Source organism: Falco punctatus (genome assembly GCF_963210335.1).
Source record: "Falco punctatus genome assembly, chromosome: 8".
NCBI classification, from domain to species: Eukaryota; Metazoa; Chordata; class Aves; order Falconiformes; family Falconidae; genus Falco; species Falco punctatus.
Window position 1 is genome coordinate 44599406 of NC_137588.1, and position 19275 is coordinate 44618680.

Genomic DNA, 19275 nt, shown 5'->3' on the forward strand with positions numbered 1-19275 from the left:
CCCAGGAAGAGCTGGGGCTGGCTTAGCCCAGCCGCTGCCAGGATTAACCGTGCGGATTTAGCAGCCGGGGTGACTCCAGCTCAGCACATCACGCTGTCCCACCCGGGCCAGCCGCCGCCATGCTCCGGCACCAGCAAGGTCCCCTGCAGTTGGCAGGCAGCGGTGGTGGGACGGGGTACGGGCAGGCAAAGGCTGGCGGGGGGACCAGCTGCCATCGGCACTGGGGGGCCTGGATGGCTGGAAAAAGGGGTGGGAGAGAAATAACAAAGCTGTAAATCATGACACAAAACATGCATTCATTTTATTCACAAAAACAGCCTGGATCGCTAAAACATTACAAACAGCATTTCAATTTAATGATGTAGAGAGAGCTGGGGAGACGGGGATTTGAACAGGAGAGAAATATCACTTTTTGTAACTGCTTCAGCACAGGTCCTGCAGTATTATTTTTATTTTGATTTTAACTTCAGTAAGTTTACAAAAATTACTTCTAGGAGTAAACCGTTGCAATTAGGAGGTTTTTCTGTATGCAGTGTTTCTTGTTCTATATTAATAAACTAACATTGACATTTTTTTCTTTTTTGTTTTTAATTATTTTTTCCTTTTTCAAAGACTGCCAGTTGTGTAGCAGTTGTTTTCTTCCACCTTTTATACCGAACCTCTTGCGGGTTAAACTTACATAGGTGAATGGCTAGGAAAAGGGATACTACATCGCTTTAAACATATTCTCATTTATAAACATGAAGTTGAGGCATTCTATAAACTATCCACTCTATTGTATGATGGGAAAGAATCAAATAAAAAGTATAAATGAGGGTGCAATTAAACAACTGTGCTAAATTACAGTAGTGCTTATTAGTAACTAGATTTTAAAAGGTTACTGTAAATTTACATTCCCTACACAAGTACTGCATCTTTCACACATAAACAACATCAACACCAAAACACAGAAAGAAACTGATTGTCCATACTCTGTCTATTAAGTCTTGGTACTTTACAGATCCATTGTTTTTTTCTTTTAATTATTTTTATTTGAAAAGCAGTTAAATGTCTGACTAGGACTCGAAGATGTTAAAACGAACGCAAAAAAAAATTATAAAAACAGGAATGAGATTTGCGAGAAAATATTTTTGGTTCTAAAGAGACACAGGTGCATCCATTCATTTCAGCCAAAAATCCCTTGCCTGAGACAACACAAGCAAGCAGTGACATTGCACTTGGATGACAGAGCTTTGGGATTCCCATTCCTACTGGAACCATCTGAACGCGGCTCCTGTAGGAAGCATCACCTTCTGGAAAGGAAGAGAGACAGGGAGGGGGATAGAAGAAGAAGGGACAAGACGTTAGGTCGGGTCCGGCACAGCCGCGCGGCACCAGGGCTGCATGCCCACACCCCCCGCTCCCACCCCTGCCCTGCATCCTGGTCACTGGCCTCGGGACAGATCCAGCCCAGGCTCAGCATCCCCCGTTGCCGCCACACATCCCAAGGTTTCCAGCCTGCCGGCAAATGCTGGGATGCCAGAAGGAGGGAGACGGGGTCCCCCTGCTGCTGGCCCCCCCTCCCTGGCAGAGCAGCTCGGCCATTGTTCCCGCGTCCCCACGCCACGGCCGGCACAATGGCGCGGCCCCCAACTTCCCCTGCAGCCAGCACCGAGCACAATGGCCGGGCCGCGGTGAGCTGGCACGGCCCAGCACATCGTGGCCCTCGCTGCCAGCCCCCACCGTCCCTGCTGTGGGTGGGCAGACGCCCAGCGGACAGGAGCCCGGCCAGCAGATGGGTCAGGGAGTGAGCTGCCTGGGGCCACAGGGCCTGGGAGCTGCTCAGGACACATGGGAAGCACCCTGCTGCCACCCAGCCACGCTGAACAACCTTGTCCCCAACAGAGCGGCACCAGCAAGGACCTCTCAGCATCTCGCAGGGGAAGAGGGATGAGTCCTACCAGGCTCAATCCCACACACAACAAAGCACCCAACAACAGATGAGACCCCTCTGAAGCCACCTCCAGGAGAAGCGGTGTGGGGCAATAGCCCAAACAGCTCTGCCATCCTCTGGAAGAAGAGCCCAGCATGTTTCCCAGCTGGATGGGGTTGGAAGCCTCTTCAGCATTCATGAGACCATGGGTGGAGTATGCAAGGGCCACAACGTCTCAATGCCAACAGCCCCCAAGGAAGGCCAAGTTATGCTAGCCAGCACATAGGACATCGTCACCAAGAGCACATGCCTCAGAGGGCCCTTGGGCTCCTGCCCCTTCAAACAAGCAAGGGACACCAATGGAAAAGAAGCCACAGGCTGCAGTGATGGGCACAGGGCTGCAGGCTGGGCTGCCACAGGGTGGTGTGGGTGACAGCCAGCCCCAGCCCCACTCCCAGTGTCGGGCCCCTGTGCAGGGCTAGGGACACCCCATGTGTTGTCCCAAGAGTCAAAACCATGCCACAGTTCAGTCCCTAACTCCACGCAGGAGCCAGACGGCTCTCATTGGATCCTTCTCTCTGATCAAGACACTCACCAAACCTCAATGAGTAACCAGGACAGCATCTCCCCCCGCACCTGTGGGACGGACCCCAACATGCTCACTTCCATCGGCACCATGAGATAAACATGGGGCTTGCGCAAGGGGAGGGGGGCAAATGGCAATAATGGGCAGGAGCTGGTGGTGCCCAGCTCCTTCTTCCTGCTTCCAGCCTGTGCCTGGTCCTCTGGGCAAACCCAGCTTGGGCAGTCAGTGAGCAAGGAGCTGCAGGCATCACCGCTTCCCCAAAGGTCTCTGCAATATGTAATCAGGCATCTGGGGAAGATACAAGTGCCTCTGGCCGATGATGCACGGGGCTGCGGCACAGCATGCTGCCCACATTGGATGCTGCCCAAGGCACCAGACCTGGACCTGGCAGGGCAGAGCATAGCGGACTTGCCAGCAAGGGCCACCAACTCAGATACATCATCCCAGGAGAGAGGAGTAAGGGGAGAGGGAGCTCCTAATGGGTCTGGAAGGAGATACAGATCACCTTGAACACCTATGCTCCTTTGTTATTAAAGGAAGATGGACAGCTAGCTCTAATGTGGATGCCCAGGATAGCTCACCCCCTCATCTCCACGATCACAGAATCACAGAATTACCTGAGTTGGAAGGGACCTTCACAGACCATCCAGTCCAACCCCCCTGCTGTGTGCAGCTCTTTCACTAGATCAGGTTCCTCAAAGCCTTGTCCAACCTAACCTTGAACCCTTCCAGTGATGGGGCATCCACAGCTTCTCTGGGTGTCGTGTTCAGTGCCTCACTGCCCACATCATAAAGCATTTTTTCCTTATGTCCAACCTAACCCTGCCCTCTTCCAGTTTAAAACTGCTGCCCCTTGTCCTGTCATGATGGCCTTGGTGAGAAGTCTCTTGTCTGTGAGACCCATGTGAGGGTGGCAGTGACCCTCACACCAGCACTAGCTGAGGCACCAAGGCACTTCACCAAGGCTTCTCAGGATGGAGAATACCTCTGCTCAGTCATATCCTGACTATCTGTGGCCTTTATGTGACCTACAGCTCCAGAGACAAGCCCAGGGTGACCTGCCCAGGCATGGCCACCAGCCCTCATGGCATTACCTGGGGTTGCTGGGACTGGCAGAGCCCGGAGGAGCCTGGTCAGTGCAGGGACATGCTGCTGCCTGCTCCAAGCATCCACCTTGCCTCACTGGTCTTCGAGCCTCAGCCAGCCACCACTGGGACACCAGCAGCAACCGGTTATTCGGGCTCTGTAGATGTGCAGATAAAGCTTAACGGCGGCAGAGGGATTTAGCCCGTTTTTTTATGCCACCATAAAGGTTTAATTCTATTTTTTTTACTGCTTGATTTTAGATCAATGTTTAATCACAGCTGCGGCCCCTGTCCAGGCTCTCCAAGGACACTCCTCTGGATGCACTGGGCTGCCAGACTAGAGCCACTGCTGGCTGCTCTTCTCCCGGGCAATGGCACAACTCCCCCACATGATGCTTCACAAAGCCCTGTGAATTTTTCAGCCCCATATAAAGGGCCACTGACTGGCCGCTCCTGTCCTGGTATTAAGCACTACAGTGTGATGGCACCCCATCAGGACCAGCAGTCCTTGGAGCCGCCAAACTGGCAGCAGCTCTGCATCCTGGCCACCGTCACCTCCAGATAGGTCTCCGCAAGGCAGGTGCCAGTAGCTGCCTTACGGCTGGCCCAACACAACGCATTGCCAGGGCTGGTTACATAGGGTGAGGTTTAACAACCCAGCCACTGATGCAGGTGACCTTTGGACATCAACCAGGGCCCTAGCATCCCTGTCCCAGCCACACACAGCCACAATCTCGTTCAACCCTACCAAGGTCAACACACGGCGCAAGTGGATACCCTGCGAGAGAGGAAGATCTGCTCTGAAAAGGGGACAGGGATGCCCTGGAGTGACCCACATCTCCCAGGCATCCATCCCCACCAGCACATCTCTTTTCAGCCTCAACACACCCACGGTCGTGCCCAGGAGGGATGGGAACCCATCTCTGGTGGAGCCTAACTCTGTCACATGAAGAGTCCTATTTCAGTGGCTCCAGTTTCTCAACCAGCCACAGGATGGGGAAACCAGTCAAGGGGGTGACCGTTTCACAGGCTCCCAGTGCTATTTATCATCCCCAGACCCAGTGCAGTGCTGGGAGAAGGAAGCAACTCCTCCAGCTTCTGCAAGCTCTGAGTCTATTGACCCGCTTTAGGACTCTTTGGAAGAGATGAACTTTTTTTTTTTTCTCCCTTTTTCCCTTTTTCCAGATCACTGACTCAGCAAATTAGAACAAGAATATAATTTAGCAATACAGCGGTTTTTGAAAGACACAGTCCCCCTCTCCTCATCCCCACCGCCCAAACAGAATTTTTTTTTCCCCTTCACTATTCATTCAGAGCTGATGCTAATTGAAAAACGTAGAATGTGGCTAAGAAAATGGTCTGTTGTCTCTTTAGGACAGAGGATGGGCAATGCCCTCATGCCAGGATATGCGATCCAGCTGATGCCCGGGTGACTTCTTAGCCTTTGCTGGCTCCAGGAATGCGCTCACTGGCAGGAAGCAGCATGCCAGCACAGCTGACGGTGGGATTGCCTCCCACAAATATCAAACCTGGCCTAAGCACAGCACGTGGGGGACCCAGAAGACAGGTCTTGGCCCAGAGCGCCCACAGGGGTGCGGCAAGAGGCAGGCTCTGCCAGAGCAGCGTGCACACACACCACCTCTGCATTGCATCCCAGTGCTGCCGGCACCCAGCCCTCACCCACGCCACACCATGCCACCAGCAGCTGCCCACAGCCCTGCCTGCATTTCAGACCCGTGTGATGACCCAAGTCACCGGACTCATCCTGTGCTCCCCATGTGAGTATCGTACCTCCCTGGCAGAATTGACAAGGTGGCACCCCAACCCAGCAGTAGCTTACAGCAGCTCCCCTCTGAGGCCAAGGGCAACGTCCATAAGCAGACTGTGGTGGGCAGTGACAGCCCAAGTACCGCCCCAAAGGCTCACATCAGGAGGATCCGGGCATCCTGCTCCTCCAGATGCCAAAGCAGGCACGCTGCCTGCAGGGACCACAGCTCAGCCACCACTGGAAAACCCAGCTGGTACCTTGTGGACTCATCCTGACCGCCCCAGACATGCTGGCCCAGGGAGACCTGGCATGGCCACAGCATGGGAGACACTGCTCAGCACACGCTGCAGTTGTTTACCACCCACAGACCACCGTGCTTCTGCTCAGAGCAAAGGGTGAGCTAAGGGTCTGGGCTCCAGCTGCAACATGGCCACAGGCATCACTATCACCGATTACTCACAATCCAAAAAGCCGCCTCCTGCCTCCCCATCCTCTAACCCGACTGCCAGGTCAGGAGCCACTCCCTGGCTTTGGAAGCTGCAGCCCACTGGGGACAAGGGATGCCAACGCTGAAAGTCAAGCAGAGACCCACTGCTGCCCACGCCTGCAAAGGGGAGAGCTACTCCCCACGTGGCCGGGGACCCCAGGGAGAGGCCCCAGCCCTCCCCCCTAAGCCGATCAACTCCAGTGCGTCAAGGAGGGCAGGAACTGGGGGCACGGGGCAGAGCACACATCTCATGGTGACAACTGTTAATGGAAAAGGGAAAAATAAGAAAGTAAGAAGTACCAGGTGTTTTATTATCTAGGGCAAGATCCGAACCCAGGAGTGCAGCCCGAGGAGGGGTTAGGGTGCCTGAGAGGGGCCGGTTACCTCCAGTGCTGCAGAAGGCTTCTTTTTGAGTTCTTCACATTTTCGGAATTTGCAAATCTGGTGGCCAGTTTTGCGATTCCTACAACTGCTGCACTGCTCGCAGTTTATCCGTCTTCGGCAGGGCGGGCACATGCCGCATCTTTTCCGTTTCTTTTTCCCCGAATTGATGGCAGATGCCAACTCATTCTGCATGGGATACTCTGCCAAGCCAGCCATATGGAGCGCGCTCTCTGCCAGAAACACGCCGGCAGGGGTCATAATGAAAAGGCCTGGGTTGATGGGAAAAGCCCCCAGGTAAGGAAAATCAGAGGGGCCGTTCATTGTCTCTGCAGCTGAGACTGCCTCCATGTCAGAGATACCAGTCCCGTGGTCGCTTGCTAGAGGAAGATGCTCCTGTACCACTCTTTTGAGCATTTCTGTCGACTGAGCAAACTGTTGTAGGGCGGTCTGTCCTTCTGAGGAGATCTCCGACACCCGGTCTAATTTGCTCAGCATACTAGAGATGTTTTTGTGCTTTGAGGTAGAATGACTTTTATCCACAGTCGCTTCATTGCCATTAGCTAAGGGGTTGCCTTTCTCTGAATGTTCGCTTACCGAGCTGCTGCTACCAAAGGTGGAATAGTGGGAGAGTGGACGGGACTTCTTAAGACTTTTGTTCAAAGGTTCACTTATTATTCCACTTTTGTTCCTCCTCTCGGAGTTGACGGGGGGTTGAGAGTCATCTTGGTTATTTTTTTCCGTCTCTGGCTTGTTCCCAGTGTCTTGATGGGAGCCCAAATTTGACATGGTGCCCAGAGCACAACAAAACCAAACCCAAAATTAAAAAAAAAAAAAAAAAAAACAGCCAAACACCAAAACCCCACCCCCAATGCCAAAGCGAAAGACCCCCAAAGCCCTTCTAGTAGCACCAGCCCGCCAGCCACCAGGGAAAGCTCAGACGGGAACGCTCATCAATGGGGCGTCTCCTCTGGCGTCGGCTGCAGAGTACTTCAGGCCGATCTCAGTGCAAAAACATACTCTGCGGCTCTGGTACACAACATGCGGCTCTGGAAGTAGAAAAGAAAAGAGAGTTAGCACTGGCAAGAGCCAACAGGCTTTTCAAAGCAGCTCTTCCTCCCCCTGCCATGAAAGTCTCAGTGCCGCAAACAAAGAAACTCCAGGGAACGGACCTCGGTGGAGATCCGTTCCACTGCTCTTTAAAAGGGTCACCGTCCAGACAGAAATGGGGGGTCACAGGGGAAGTCCTGGCGTGGTAGCAATGGCACTCCAGTGCTTAAAGGCTTTCTGTGCCCAGCTCTCCTCCCCCAGGGACTGCAGCCCCAGGGAAGTCACGGGGCTCATCCCCTACTCCGCTCCAGCGACATGCAGCCCCTGTGCCGGATAGGACCGCGGGTGTTCACAGGATGTCCCTGCGCTGGCAGCCAGAGACCATGCAAGGGGCCCCCAGTCCCCACCCAGCAGTTGCCCGCACCCCCTGGCCAGGTGCCACAGAGGCAGCAGGTTGCAGGGCTGCACCCCAGCTCCCCTGCCCCTCCACATCTGCTGCTCACCCAGCTCAGATCATGCTGAGCCTCTCACCCTTCTCCTCCTTCTCTTCCACCCCTTCGACCCTGGTCCCCAGGCCAGCACTGCACACCAGGCAAGGAAAGGAAGCCACATGGGGAGCTACAGCTTCACCTCCAAACTCCACGAAAGAGATGAAGCGGCGTCCCATTCCAAGCCCCTGCAGTGCCACCTCCAAAGCCCATAAGGAGCTGCAGCATCTGCCTCCAAACCCCTGTGGCATCTACCACCAAACCCCATGGGCAACCACGGTGTCCCCTTCAAACCCCACGGGGAGCCACAACAGCCACCTCCATGCCCCAGTGCTGACCTTTGGCCATGGCCCTGCGTGCCCTGCCCGCATGCCCACCACAGCCACGCAGTCACTCTGGCGGCGGCAGGGGCTTGGCAGCAACAGCAAAAGCCTCCTCTCAGCACCGTTCCCCAGTGCGGGGACAATGCCACCGTCCCTGGGGCAGCTCTGGGGCAGCTGGGCCCAGTGTGCCTGTGAACACTTGTTGTTGTGAAATTCCTCCTCCTCCCCTCCCGAGCACACATGCACGCACGCACAGGCACCGCCAGAGTAATCAGGCTTTAGAGGAGAAAAGCTGCAGGGCTTAGCAGAGCAGGAACCCACGTCCCCACCCCAGCAGCAGCTGGGGGAGGGCAGCACCAGGAGGAGGCCACTCGCCTACCCCAACCCTCTATCCCAGCTATCCCGTCAGCTTCCTCTCTGGAGCCTGGGCAAGGATGTGGCCATGTGCAGAAAGCCCTACTGGGACCCTTGCTCCTGCCCAGGGGTGATGCAGCAGAGTGAGGGGCATCCCTGCACCCCTTGCACCCTGCTCATCCATCACCCTTCGTGTCCCCTTCACCACAGCCGAGCTGCAATGCAACCCCCGCAACCCTGCTACAGCCCAGGCCCTTCCCTACGGACACAGTTCTGCAGCTGAGCTGCAGGCATCACCATTAAAACGCTGACAGGGGCAAGGTCACCGCGCCAAGCACCACGGTACTGGCAGACGAAGGCAGCCGTCTCACCCCAGTGCCAGAGCTGGCTTGCCTGCGGAGAAGCCCCCCCACCCTCACACTAAAAACCGCTTGCTTCAGCTGATTTAAGATGCAGCGCGGATCGATGCAGGGCTTGAGTTCCAGCCTGGAGCTGGCCAGGCCATGTGGAGAGGGAGGGCTGTGGCAGCAGGAAGCAGCCCTTCCCCAGGCACTGCGCTGCACTCTGGGCAGGGGGATGCCAGGGGACGGCGAGGCTGGGGTGCACCCAAAATGGGTGCTGGGAGCGTGGGTGAGCTGCTGCTGTGCCCCTCTGCCAGGGAGGTGCGGTCCCATCCCTGGAGGCGTTAGGATGGGTCACACCTTAACGTTGAAAGCAACGGGTGCTGGGGCCGGAGCAGGGAGCGGAGCAGGAAAAGCACCGGACAGGAGGATATGAGATAAAGCCACGCGGCAGTGTTATCTTGCGCCTGCCCGCAGCTGCCTTTCCTGCGGCCCTGCGCCTCTTCCGCCCGCGGTGCCGCAGCCCGCTCAGCGTGGGAGCCCAGTGCCAGGACGGATCTGCCCAGGATTTACCAGCCTGCCTGCTTGCCTGGCAGCACCGCAACCACCGAGCTGTGGTGCTGCTGTAGCATTTACCGGGGCTCTCCAGGGGCACGTCCCACATCACTCAGATAAAAATTCCAAGTCGTGCCCACGTGGATCTTGCTGCCACACCGAGGGGTCCCCCTTACCCCATGGCACAGGGCAGCAGGGTCCAGGTGCTCAAGTGGAGAAGACATGGGATGGAGGCATGCCATGGTCGCCATCTCCATCACTTCACATCTTCCTCCACAGTCAGCCTTTCCCAGTTGGCACTAGCAGGCAGCTGCCCGCCAGTCCCACCCTGCTGCATAAACTGGGTGCCAACAGCTCCAAGCCCCCACCAGTCGCAGCCTCCTCCGACTGGGGCTGACGGCTGCAGAGCCTGGAGCACGGGCTCCCCAAGCACCCACTGCCGCAGCAGGTGACCCTGCAGGACGAAGCCAGCCCAGCCCACCAGATGCAGGTCCTCTGCTGCCTGTGGGGACAAGGGGCACACCACCATGTCCCCTCCCAGCCCCAGTGACGCAAGACGGTGCTCAGCTGCTGGCACAGGGTGCTACGCTGAGCTGTGCTGAGCCATGCCGAGCCGTGCCGAGCCATGCTGAGTGGCGCCACCACACAATCCCACCATTGTCCTGGCTGCTGCTCTGCCTCCGCCAGCTCCCGCCATCTGCAACTGCCCGGCGCTGCCCTCCAGCCCCCCAGGGCCGCACTCCTCCGCAGCGGCAGGCACCGGGCACCACTGCCATGCCAGGTGGCACAGGCCAGTCCCCTCTCCAGGGACCCCAGGACTGTGGGGTGCCTGGCTAATTTGCACGAAGGGGATGTCTCCCTCACAGCCCAACACTGCAGGACCACCCAGCGCAGCAGACATCTCAGCTGCTCCTCGCCAGCCTCTGCCCAGGCAGGTTGTTAACTGCAGCAGGGGGAGGAATTAATGATCTTAATCCCTTCTTTATGATTGACCCAAGCAAAGACCGTGAGGGCCCCCCTGTCCCGTTTCTGCCCCTTTTCTGGTCCCCATCCCCCGGGGAAGGCGCCGGGCAGCGTCATCTGGGTCCCTGTCAGAAGGTGCTTAGTCCCAGCCGTGGCATTAAGGGGCACGTGATGGGCTCCCTCGCCCGGGTCTTTGCACCGGGCAGCTTAGCAACCTGGAGGGACGCCAAGGTTCAAGGGGACACCACCAAGGTCGGGAGGCCCCAGCCCGCACTCAGGAGCTTCCCAGCCCTTCGCAAGCCCCTGCTCCCCGCCCTCCACAACTTCCCTGCCAAGTACAGCCTGAGCCCAGAGGGTCAGAGAGTGTCCCAGCAGCTCAGCCCAGGGCTTCCCCCCAAAGCTCAGCCCAGCACCACTCCACAGCCCCTCTTCGCTTTGCCCCGGGGCTCCCTCCATCCTGACACACAGGCCGACCTCATAGGACCGTGCTGTAATAGTCCTAGCAGCGCCAGGAAAAATAAAGGTTGCAAAAGGATCTCTGGTAGTTCAGCATCCAGAGAAACCATCACCAGCTGATGGACTAAGAGTATCCCTGATTGCGGGCACCATTTACCGTCAGACGGGAGCAGGAGAGGAGCTTTGCTTCTCACAAAAAAATGACAAGCTGCGATTTCCAGCCCGCTCTCCTGTGTTATTTCACTGCATCGCTGGAAAGCCATCAGCTCCTGCGATGTAAAAAGTCTTCGTCTTCAAGAAAGAACTTCTGCTTTCCTTTAATTTTAAATAAATCAACCTCCTCCTGGAAAAGCTGCCAGTTGGTCAGCCGTGCCGTCAGCCGTGCATAGACACGGCTGTAAAGAGAGAAGAAAGCAGCAAAGCCAGAGCCGAGCTGCTCCCGGGCTCCAGAGACAAAGGGAGAATATAAAAATTCGGCTTTTTTCTAATCCCTGGGCGCTGGGTGGGCACTGGGGGCGGTGGCTTTGTCCAGCCGAAGCAGACGGAGGATGAGGACGGAAGGGACCCCGGCATCTTTTCAGCCTTGAGAAAGGCAGTAATTGTCCCCTCCACCAGGTTTTTGTCCCTGCTTCCTTCCCCTCCCCATGCAGCTGTCTGCCCAGAGCAGTGCCCACCTCCCTAGCAAAGCCCTGGTGATGGATGGACAAATGGACAGACTCAGCTGCACCACAGGCAGCCCTAAGGAGGACATCCACTACTATCACTTGCCCCTCTCCAAGGCATCCCAAGAAGGATGTAGGTTGAGGGATGCTGCAGCTGAAGGCACCATCCCAGCTAGAGCTACTGCTCCAGAGGCCGTGCTCCCCAACCACCCTGGCCAACAGTCATGGACAAAACCGAGGGATGGGCAGGACTGCGGAGCCATGGGTGGTGGGAGCAATGCATGGGGCATCCTAAGACACCCTTGAGGCTCCTGGTGTCTGAAACACACCCTAGGATGAGCAAAGCCAGCAGGTAGAACAGGACCACCACCCTGTAGCACCCTGTAGGGTCAGAGGGTCTAGCTGCAACCCAGGTCAAAGGTTCAGGAGAACGAGCACCACCAGAAGAAGATTCAAAGCTCCTCCAATCCCAGCACCACAACACCTGACTCAGCTCCCAGGTACCCAGTTTCCACAGCAGTCAGACCTGCTGGTCTTTCCACCAGGTGACACAGGTCAACTGAAAGCCAGCAGTGACGTCTCATCACAGCCTCATCGACCACAAGTCAGGCAGCAGGCACCAGACCAAAGGGCTACTGGACCTCTCCAACCACACTAGGAAGCACCATCAAGTCTTGAGCTTCCAGAAACTCAGCCAGGGAAGAACTGGCCACTGGGACTGCTGGCAGGGCAGAGACCCATGGCACCATCACCTCTGGGCTGCTGCTTCTATGAAAGCCACATGGGGAAATTAGGTGAATGAAGAGAGAAATCAAGCTGTGATCTCCCAAGGCTGAACATCCCTCTGGGACACCCATTCAGGAAGAACGCTGTGCCTGGTAACCAGGTACCCTGAGGCAAAGGATGTCCTTCATTTTGTTGTTTGCAGGCCATTGCCTCCATCAACCCAACAGCCTCCAAGCTCTGCTCTTCCAGTTCATCCTCCCAAAAACTGGTCCAGCCAGAAGATCGACTCCTGGATGCACCATGGAAGTTACCATCACCCACTAAATTTTATCCAGACATCAGGAGAGGACACCAAGGCCTGGTAGAGGTTTGAGTGGTGTTATAAATGCTAAGCCTCGCCCTGGGTGTTTGTAGGTTAACAAGCCAGAGGTACGACGGATTGCCAGATGGGCAACTCGCATGGATATAGTTCATCTCCCGTGCTCCAGGACATCCTTCGAAGGGCCAGTTGTGGCAGCCACTCTGCTCATCTCTGCTGCTGAGGTGGCACTGAGGGATGTTAAGAAGCCAACTCCTGAATTAAAAAGGCTATGGAAGATTAAATCCAGCATCTGGAGTTAGCCCTGGAAGCAGATGGCAAATCATCATGGTGCACAGAGTGGCTTTCACCCGTCTCTTCCTTGCAGGCAGCCACTCTGCTGCGGTGATGCCTCCCAAGAGCAGCCCTGGATGCACGCACAGCCCGGCCACCAAGGGCCAGACACGTGCCCTGCCAAGCACATCCTCCAGGCACCGTGAGGTGAGGCCATGCCACTGTCCTGCAGGTGCCCAGCTGAGCAGGCAGGAGGTGATGTCACCTCGCCAGGTGGGCTCCCTATGCTAGCGCTCCATCCAAGACATATTTTTCCCCCACTGGTGGTGGGCTTCCCCACATAACCCCATGGCTGCTGTGGGCTGCCCAATGCACTGGCACACAATCCTGTATGGCACAGCCATGCAGGGATGCCCAGCTTGCACCCAAGAAAGGCAGAAACGATCACCAACATGCCCTGGACTTCCAAGGAGGTTACCACTGCGGAGAGGACAAGGATGTCCCCAGGGACACTGCTGCTTCCATGCCCATCCTTGAACCTCACCCTGCGGCCAGCCCCGAGCACACCACGCCACCCTGGTGAGCTGCGGTGCCAGCACAGCCAGAGCCACCGCTGCAGGGACCGACCTGCGCCCAGGGCAGCCCCACACCGCCCGGCCAGGAAACGTGGCTGCGTCCTGCCTCCGCAGGGTGGTGGTTACGGATTAAGGAGTCTTAAATGTCAGACGACCAGGCGCTCCCTGGAAATCCACTTATCTCCGCTGCCACTCGGAGCGGCCAGAGCCGGGCGGTTATGGAGATAACGCGATTTGAAGCGTCCACCCGAGCATTGCAGGGCTGCGGGTGCCCTGCGGACAACACCAAGCACCTCCTCCCCTCCTCCGCTCACCCAGCTGCTACCCAGAGAGCCGGGTGACGGCCACACTGCTCAGCCCGAGGGCTGCACCCACCTGCACGACCCCCCCCTTCCCCAATTCGGGGGGATGAGGGAGTCTTGGCAGCCTCACTTCCGCGGCGCTCATCCATTTCTCCCCCCAGTGCCAAAGCTGCACCAATTTGCTGCCCAAATCCTAAAATGACTGTAACTAAAACCTACCAGATTGAGCCTCGGGAAGGCCCCCCCCGGCTTGTGCCCCCCCTCCAAATGGGATTGAACAGATCCAAGCTCGCACGAGCCCAGCTCACAGCCAAGCAGCAGCTGACATTCACGCGCCATGGCACGGCTCTCTGCTGCTCGCCCACTCCCCCCAGCTTGGCATCGCCTTGCCTAACATTGCCATTCTGGAGATGTGGCATCACTCCCAGCCCAGCAAGACCCCCGTGCCCTCTGCAAAGCCCTCCCAGACCCTCCTGGAGGGACCCCCAGCTCTTTGGTCCAGCTAGTCCCCAGTGTCCCCTCCATCAAAGGAAGTCTCCAAGGTGATGTCACAGCTCTGAAGTTCAGAAGACCAGGCTGAATGACCCTAGGGTGTTGGGGCCAGGTGGATAGGGGGCAGGTACTGCCCAGGGGCAGATGCCAGCAAAAACGGGCATCCTGGCAGAAGCCCCAAGAGCCACCACAAGGGGCTGCAGGATCCCAGACAAGGCTTCGCCCCCAGCAGGCCCGCACACAGCCCACCAAGGCCAAGCTAAGACGTGTGAATTGTTCCCGTTAACAGATGGAGCGATTACAGCATAAATTACTTGGGGTCTAACCGATAACCAGGTCACAGAGAGACTGATCAGCAGGCACAGAGCTCCAAGAAGTTAATTAAAAATAAGAAAAAAGTTGTAGGCACTGTCACATGGGAATATTTGATGGTGAAGAGCCCCAAATCCATCAGTGCCACTTCCAGTGGTGCCCAAATCCATAAGTGCCACCTCTAAGAGCAGCCCCAGCCTGGAGAGGTCCCCTTGTGCTCCCTACTCTCTCAAAACATCACCCCTCCACATCCCACTAGGCAGCTCCGTGGTGGCACAGCACAAACCAAGGGTCTGCTCCAGATCCCAGGAGAGCTGGCGGTGGGAAAGGCCAATTCACCCATGCCAGCACCTGTGTCACTGTCACCACTGGTGGGCAAGAAGCATGCTGGCAGCAGAAGCACACACTCGAGAGCACCGGAGCCAGCTCAGTGCATTTGAGTTTGGTTATTAATGAGTGGTGGGGAATTTAGTCATAAGACCTCCAGGGTGGCAGGTCAAGGCTAACACCTCAGTGCCTGCACCCCATGGACAAAGACAGTGCAGGGAAGCAGGGCAGGAGACGCACAAGCAAGGGTGCAGTGAGCATGCAGCCCAGCCAGCCACCGCTCTGCAGTCTCAAGAAGACATTGGCATCCAGAAGGCATCTCTGCTGCTGACACCAGAAACACCCTGGAGGGCTGCGTCCCTGCTGCCTATGTGCCAGTGGAATTAAGGCATGCAATTCCACCCAAGCCCCCAGCGAGCACCCACTCCTCAGGGCGACTGCTTTGGAGGAATTGCTTTTACTGCCAGAAAGGCGGTGGCACCGTCGGAAAGCCATCCGGGTCCGCCAATGACAGCTATTGACAGATGTCTAAGAGGACGGCAAATAATCCCGTCTTCCTCTGGGAGGATTCGGGTCGCCCTCACCCTCACTGGGGGTTTATCCATTGTCTGGATCTGCCGGCAGTTGTTATTTTTGGTCAGCAATGCATTTTCCTTGGCCTTGCTGGCAGGAGGGAAATAGGAGGAAGAAGAGAAAGGGGCTTGGCAGAGGGAAGAAGACCAGCTCAGCTTTGGGAGGGGGCAGTGGTGCACCCTGTAGACCTTGGGGAGTCCAGGTCGGTCTCCTTTCAGCCCCACAGCCTTGCTCAGCACAGACAAAACTTGCCGCAGTGATGGGGCTGGCCAGCCTACACATCACAGCCTCCCCGGCTGCCCAGGGGAATCCCTCCCAGTAAACTCCATAAGCCCAGTGGACCAGTGAGGCTTGAGAGGTTTTGGGGGGCAGGCCTTGCTGCCCAGCTGTCAGCACCCTCCTGAGCAGGCAGCAGTCAGGGTCACCTCCAGCAGCAAAAGAAAGCACAGGGCAGCTCTGACAGGGATGAGAAAACCCTGCCCGCTGCCAGCACCATCCCAAGCCCTGCCTACAGACCCTCACATGCCTCAGGTCCATCCCGATGGGCCAAAAAAAGGCTGGCGAGCCTCATGAAGGCAGGTCTCTGACCTGCCCTGACCCCCACCAGGCTGTGGACCCCCTTCCCTCATGCTTCATCCCCAGCACTGCGGCTTCCCAGCAGGCACGCCCTGCTGGCAGATCCCGTCCTCCCCGATGGCTCAGGCTCGCCAGTGCTGCAGGATGCAGCTCAGCCAGCTGCCAGGATCCACACCCATCCCTCCAAGCCGGGTACAGCAGGAGGTGCGGGCAGAGCCGGGGTAAGAGGCATCCAAGAGCTCCTAGGTTGAAGACACACAGCCATGCCCCAAGTCTTTGCACCTCTCCTCGCCTCCCCGGCAATGCCTCAGGGAGCATCCCCACTCGCCAGCAACGCAGGGCTCACCAGCCTCCTGTGCATCACCTTTCCACCACCGCCTGGGCTGCCTGCGAAATATGAAGACAATAAAAAGCTGCCTCCCTGCTCGGTGGGCTTTTTCTCCTGCAAGAGATGGAGGGCACACCACACAAAACCACCTCTCCCGAGCTTTCCCCGTGCTCAGCGGCACTTGTCATTCAAGCAAACCCCATGGCCTTTAAGCTGCCAAGGTACCAGAGCTGCTCCGGAATCGGAGTTCGCTCGGCTCCTGCCCTGGAGCAAGGAATCTGAAACACTGCCACTGGAAACGGAACAGAGCATCCGTCATTTTACTTGCCAGGAATATATCCAGCCCCCAAAAAAAGAAATACTGCCTGCTGAAGAGCCAGCAACAAAAGCCCTTGATTTCACTGGTGAAGCAGAGCCCGGCATCGGGCATTTCCACCCGGGTCCTGATTCTCTGCTGAATTCAGAATCACCAGAAATAAAACAAGTGGCAGAGTTGGGTCAGGGCTGAAGGGGCCAGAGCAGCCCCAGGGCCAGGAGTAGGGCACAAGGTCAGGATGGATGGTGGGGACCAGTGGACCCCGCCCAGGATGCTACAAGGAAAATCCATGGGTTCAGAAAAGAGGCAGGTGGCAGAGGCAGGGCTGGAGGGGACGAAAGCTCCCTCCCAGTGCTGCCAAACCAGCGCATCCAAGCACAGCCAGCCCCACTGCGGGGTTGTCCTTGGGAAGCCGCCCTGCCCACAGCCTCTGCCAGCATCCTGCCCACAAGCCACCCCTGGCCAGGCGGGTCATCAACCCCCGGCCATTCCCCATCACATCCCCAGAAAAAGGAGCAGCGTGTTCCCAGCCAGCCCAGCCCCCAGCCCAGGCACGCCAACCCAAATATCTGCAAGAAGCGCTCCCCTCCATGGGAACAGCAACTCGACACAGAGTTCACATGCCCCAGCAATGCCTGATTAAACTCCCAAACTCCAAGGGAATACCCCTGAGGCTGTCTGAAGATAAGCTAGGAACTAGGCTGCTCTCAGGAAATGCAGGAACTGGGAAAAGCAATCACTTTTTTTCCTTTTAGATCCAGAATAATAGAGAGCAAACCCTGACGTGCTCTAGCTCGGACACAAGCACTCACCCAAGCTCACCCATGCACCCCGGGAGCTTCCCCATCCCTGGAGCAACCAAGAGGACACCCGTGACCCCAGCACTGAGCTGGATCCTGCCAGAGGTGGTAGGGGTGGAACCAGAGAGCCCAGGACAACTCAAGGCACCACAGGTGAGCTGAGTGGGACCTGCTGGGCTCTGCGTGGTGGGCTGGGAGATGCTGAGCAAGAGGATGGTGCTGGAGACCTGGGTGGAGAAAAGCCTTCTGCCAGAAGGCCAGTGGGTATCAGTGGATGGGGCCACTTGCTGCCGACACCTTCAGTGACTGTGAGGCTCTGCAGATGCTCTATCATTTTGGCTTACTCCAGGGAACACCTCAGACGCTGGATTCAGCAGTCTTCAGGTCTCCTGCGACTCTCATTGCCCTCCTCCTCCCCTTTGGCTTTTCCATGACAGGTAGTCATAGCACTACACCCAGTGATGCTCCTCCCTTTCATACCTGCTGGAACCCAGGGAGCAACCAGCTTGTCACAGCTGCAGGGATGGTTTGCACCACGTCTCGGTAAGCCCTCGCACTGGGGCACTCCTGGGGTGCCCTGCCCTGGCTGTTGTGGCAAGATGTCATGACACCAGCTTCAGTGGTCACCACCCATGATGGCATAAGCTCCAAGTTTTACCGTCAGCCAGGACCACAGCTGGGAAGGAGACCTGCGCCCACGCACACCATGCTTGCAGATGGGCAAACATGTCTGAGGCCAGAGAAGCACAGGCAATGCACCTACCCAAGACAAGGTCTCCTTTGGAGGAGGTAACAGCCCTCTTGGGTCTTGATGCTCCTTCAAGAATCAGCCCAAGAGGAAGGGTGCCTTCCTTCCCTGCAGCATGCCAACAGAAAGTGGAAGAACAGCAATCCTGGGCAACCTGATGGGAAAGGGCATTAGGAAAACAGTTCCCAGGAAACTGTTGGGACAAGAAGTCCTGCCACAGGGATGCGGTGGCATGGCAGGGAGGGGTCGTATCAAGACCCAGCTCCTGTCTTTGATCAGCTACCAGCCTGGCTGCAGAAAGCATTCAGACTGTGCTACACAACGCTTAGATTTTCAGTGGGTGTCTCACACACAGCTGCAAGCCCTTACTGTGGCCTTTCCATGTACGACGGGGGTGTATAAGAAAGGTGGAAAGAGACTTTTCACCAAGGCCTGTTGTGACAGGACAAGGGGCAATGATTTTAAACTGGAAGAGGAGTAGGGTTAGGTTGGACATAAGGAAGAAATGTTTAACAATGAGGGTGGTGAGCCACTGGCACAGGTTGCCCAGAGAAGCGTGCATGCCCCATCCCTGGGAGTGTGCAAGGCCAGGTTGGACAGAGCCATGCCCCCCATGGCAGTGGGGCTGGACTGGATGATCTTTGAAGATTTCTTCCAACCCAACCCATTCTCTGATTCTGCAGTAATTCAACTACACGCACTGTGCCCTACCAAAAAAAGCACAAGTGTGATGGTGAAGCTCGCAGATCTCAAAGAACCAGCCACAAGACAGCCAACAAGCAGAGTTCAGGCCCTGGGAAGCGGGAAGGTGTCACCGTCATCCATGACATGGGTCAGGACAGGGGGACCCTCAGATGAAAGAGCTGCAGGACACACAGTAAGAAACAGAGGGGTTCACTCTACACATGACCACAACATGGAAAAACCTGTCTAAAAGTTGTCACAACACAGAAAAAGGTAGGGAACAGCCACAAGATCGAGCCTTGAGCATAAAGGAAACACTGCATGGCGGGAGCTGGAAAGGTCCTGATGTGATGAGCTAATCGCACTGGAGATGTGCTTTGAAGGGACCCGGTTACAGGGTGCAAGCATCCTCCTGGACTCACTGGTCCTTCTTGGCCCCAAGCTCTGAGTTAGGTATCAATGCTTCTGCCTTTACTCACTTCCTCAAAAGCTGAGGAACCAGGTGCCAAGCTG

The 19275-nt window shown here is 56.6% G+C and overlaps 1 protein-coding gene across 5 annotated transcripts in view; it reads right to left on the bottom strand.

Moving 5' to 3' along the window:
• Nucleotides 1-284: 284 nt before the first annotated feature.
• The window catches only part of CXXC5 (CXXC finger protein 5), a 38205-nt gene continuing 19214 nt past the window's right edge, over nt 285-19275 (bottom strand). For 3 of the 5 annotated variants that reach the window (XM_080397971.1, XM_080397972.1, XM_080397973.1), the window contains exons 2-3: nt 6223-7268; nt 285-1292 (exon numbers count right to left, since the gene is read on the bottom strand). In XM_080397971.1, coding sequence (XP_080254097.1) covers nt 1248-1292; nt 6223-7008 — 831 coding nt within the window. In that variant the 5' untranslated portion in view covers nt 7009-7268 and the 3' untranslated portion in view covers nt 285-1247. Of the gene's footprint in view, nt 1293-6138; nt 7269-13356; nt 18079-19275 lie in introns of those variants that run through there. The other 2 variants (XM_080397974.1, XR_013929830.1) reach the window with 2 other exon arrangements.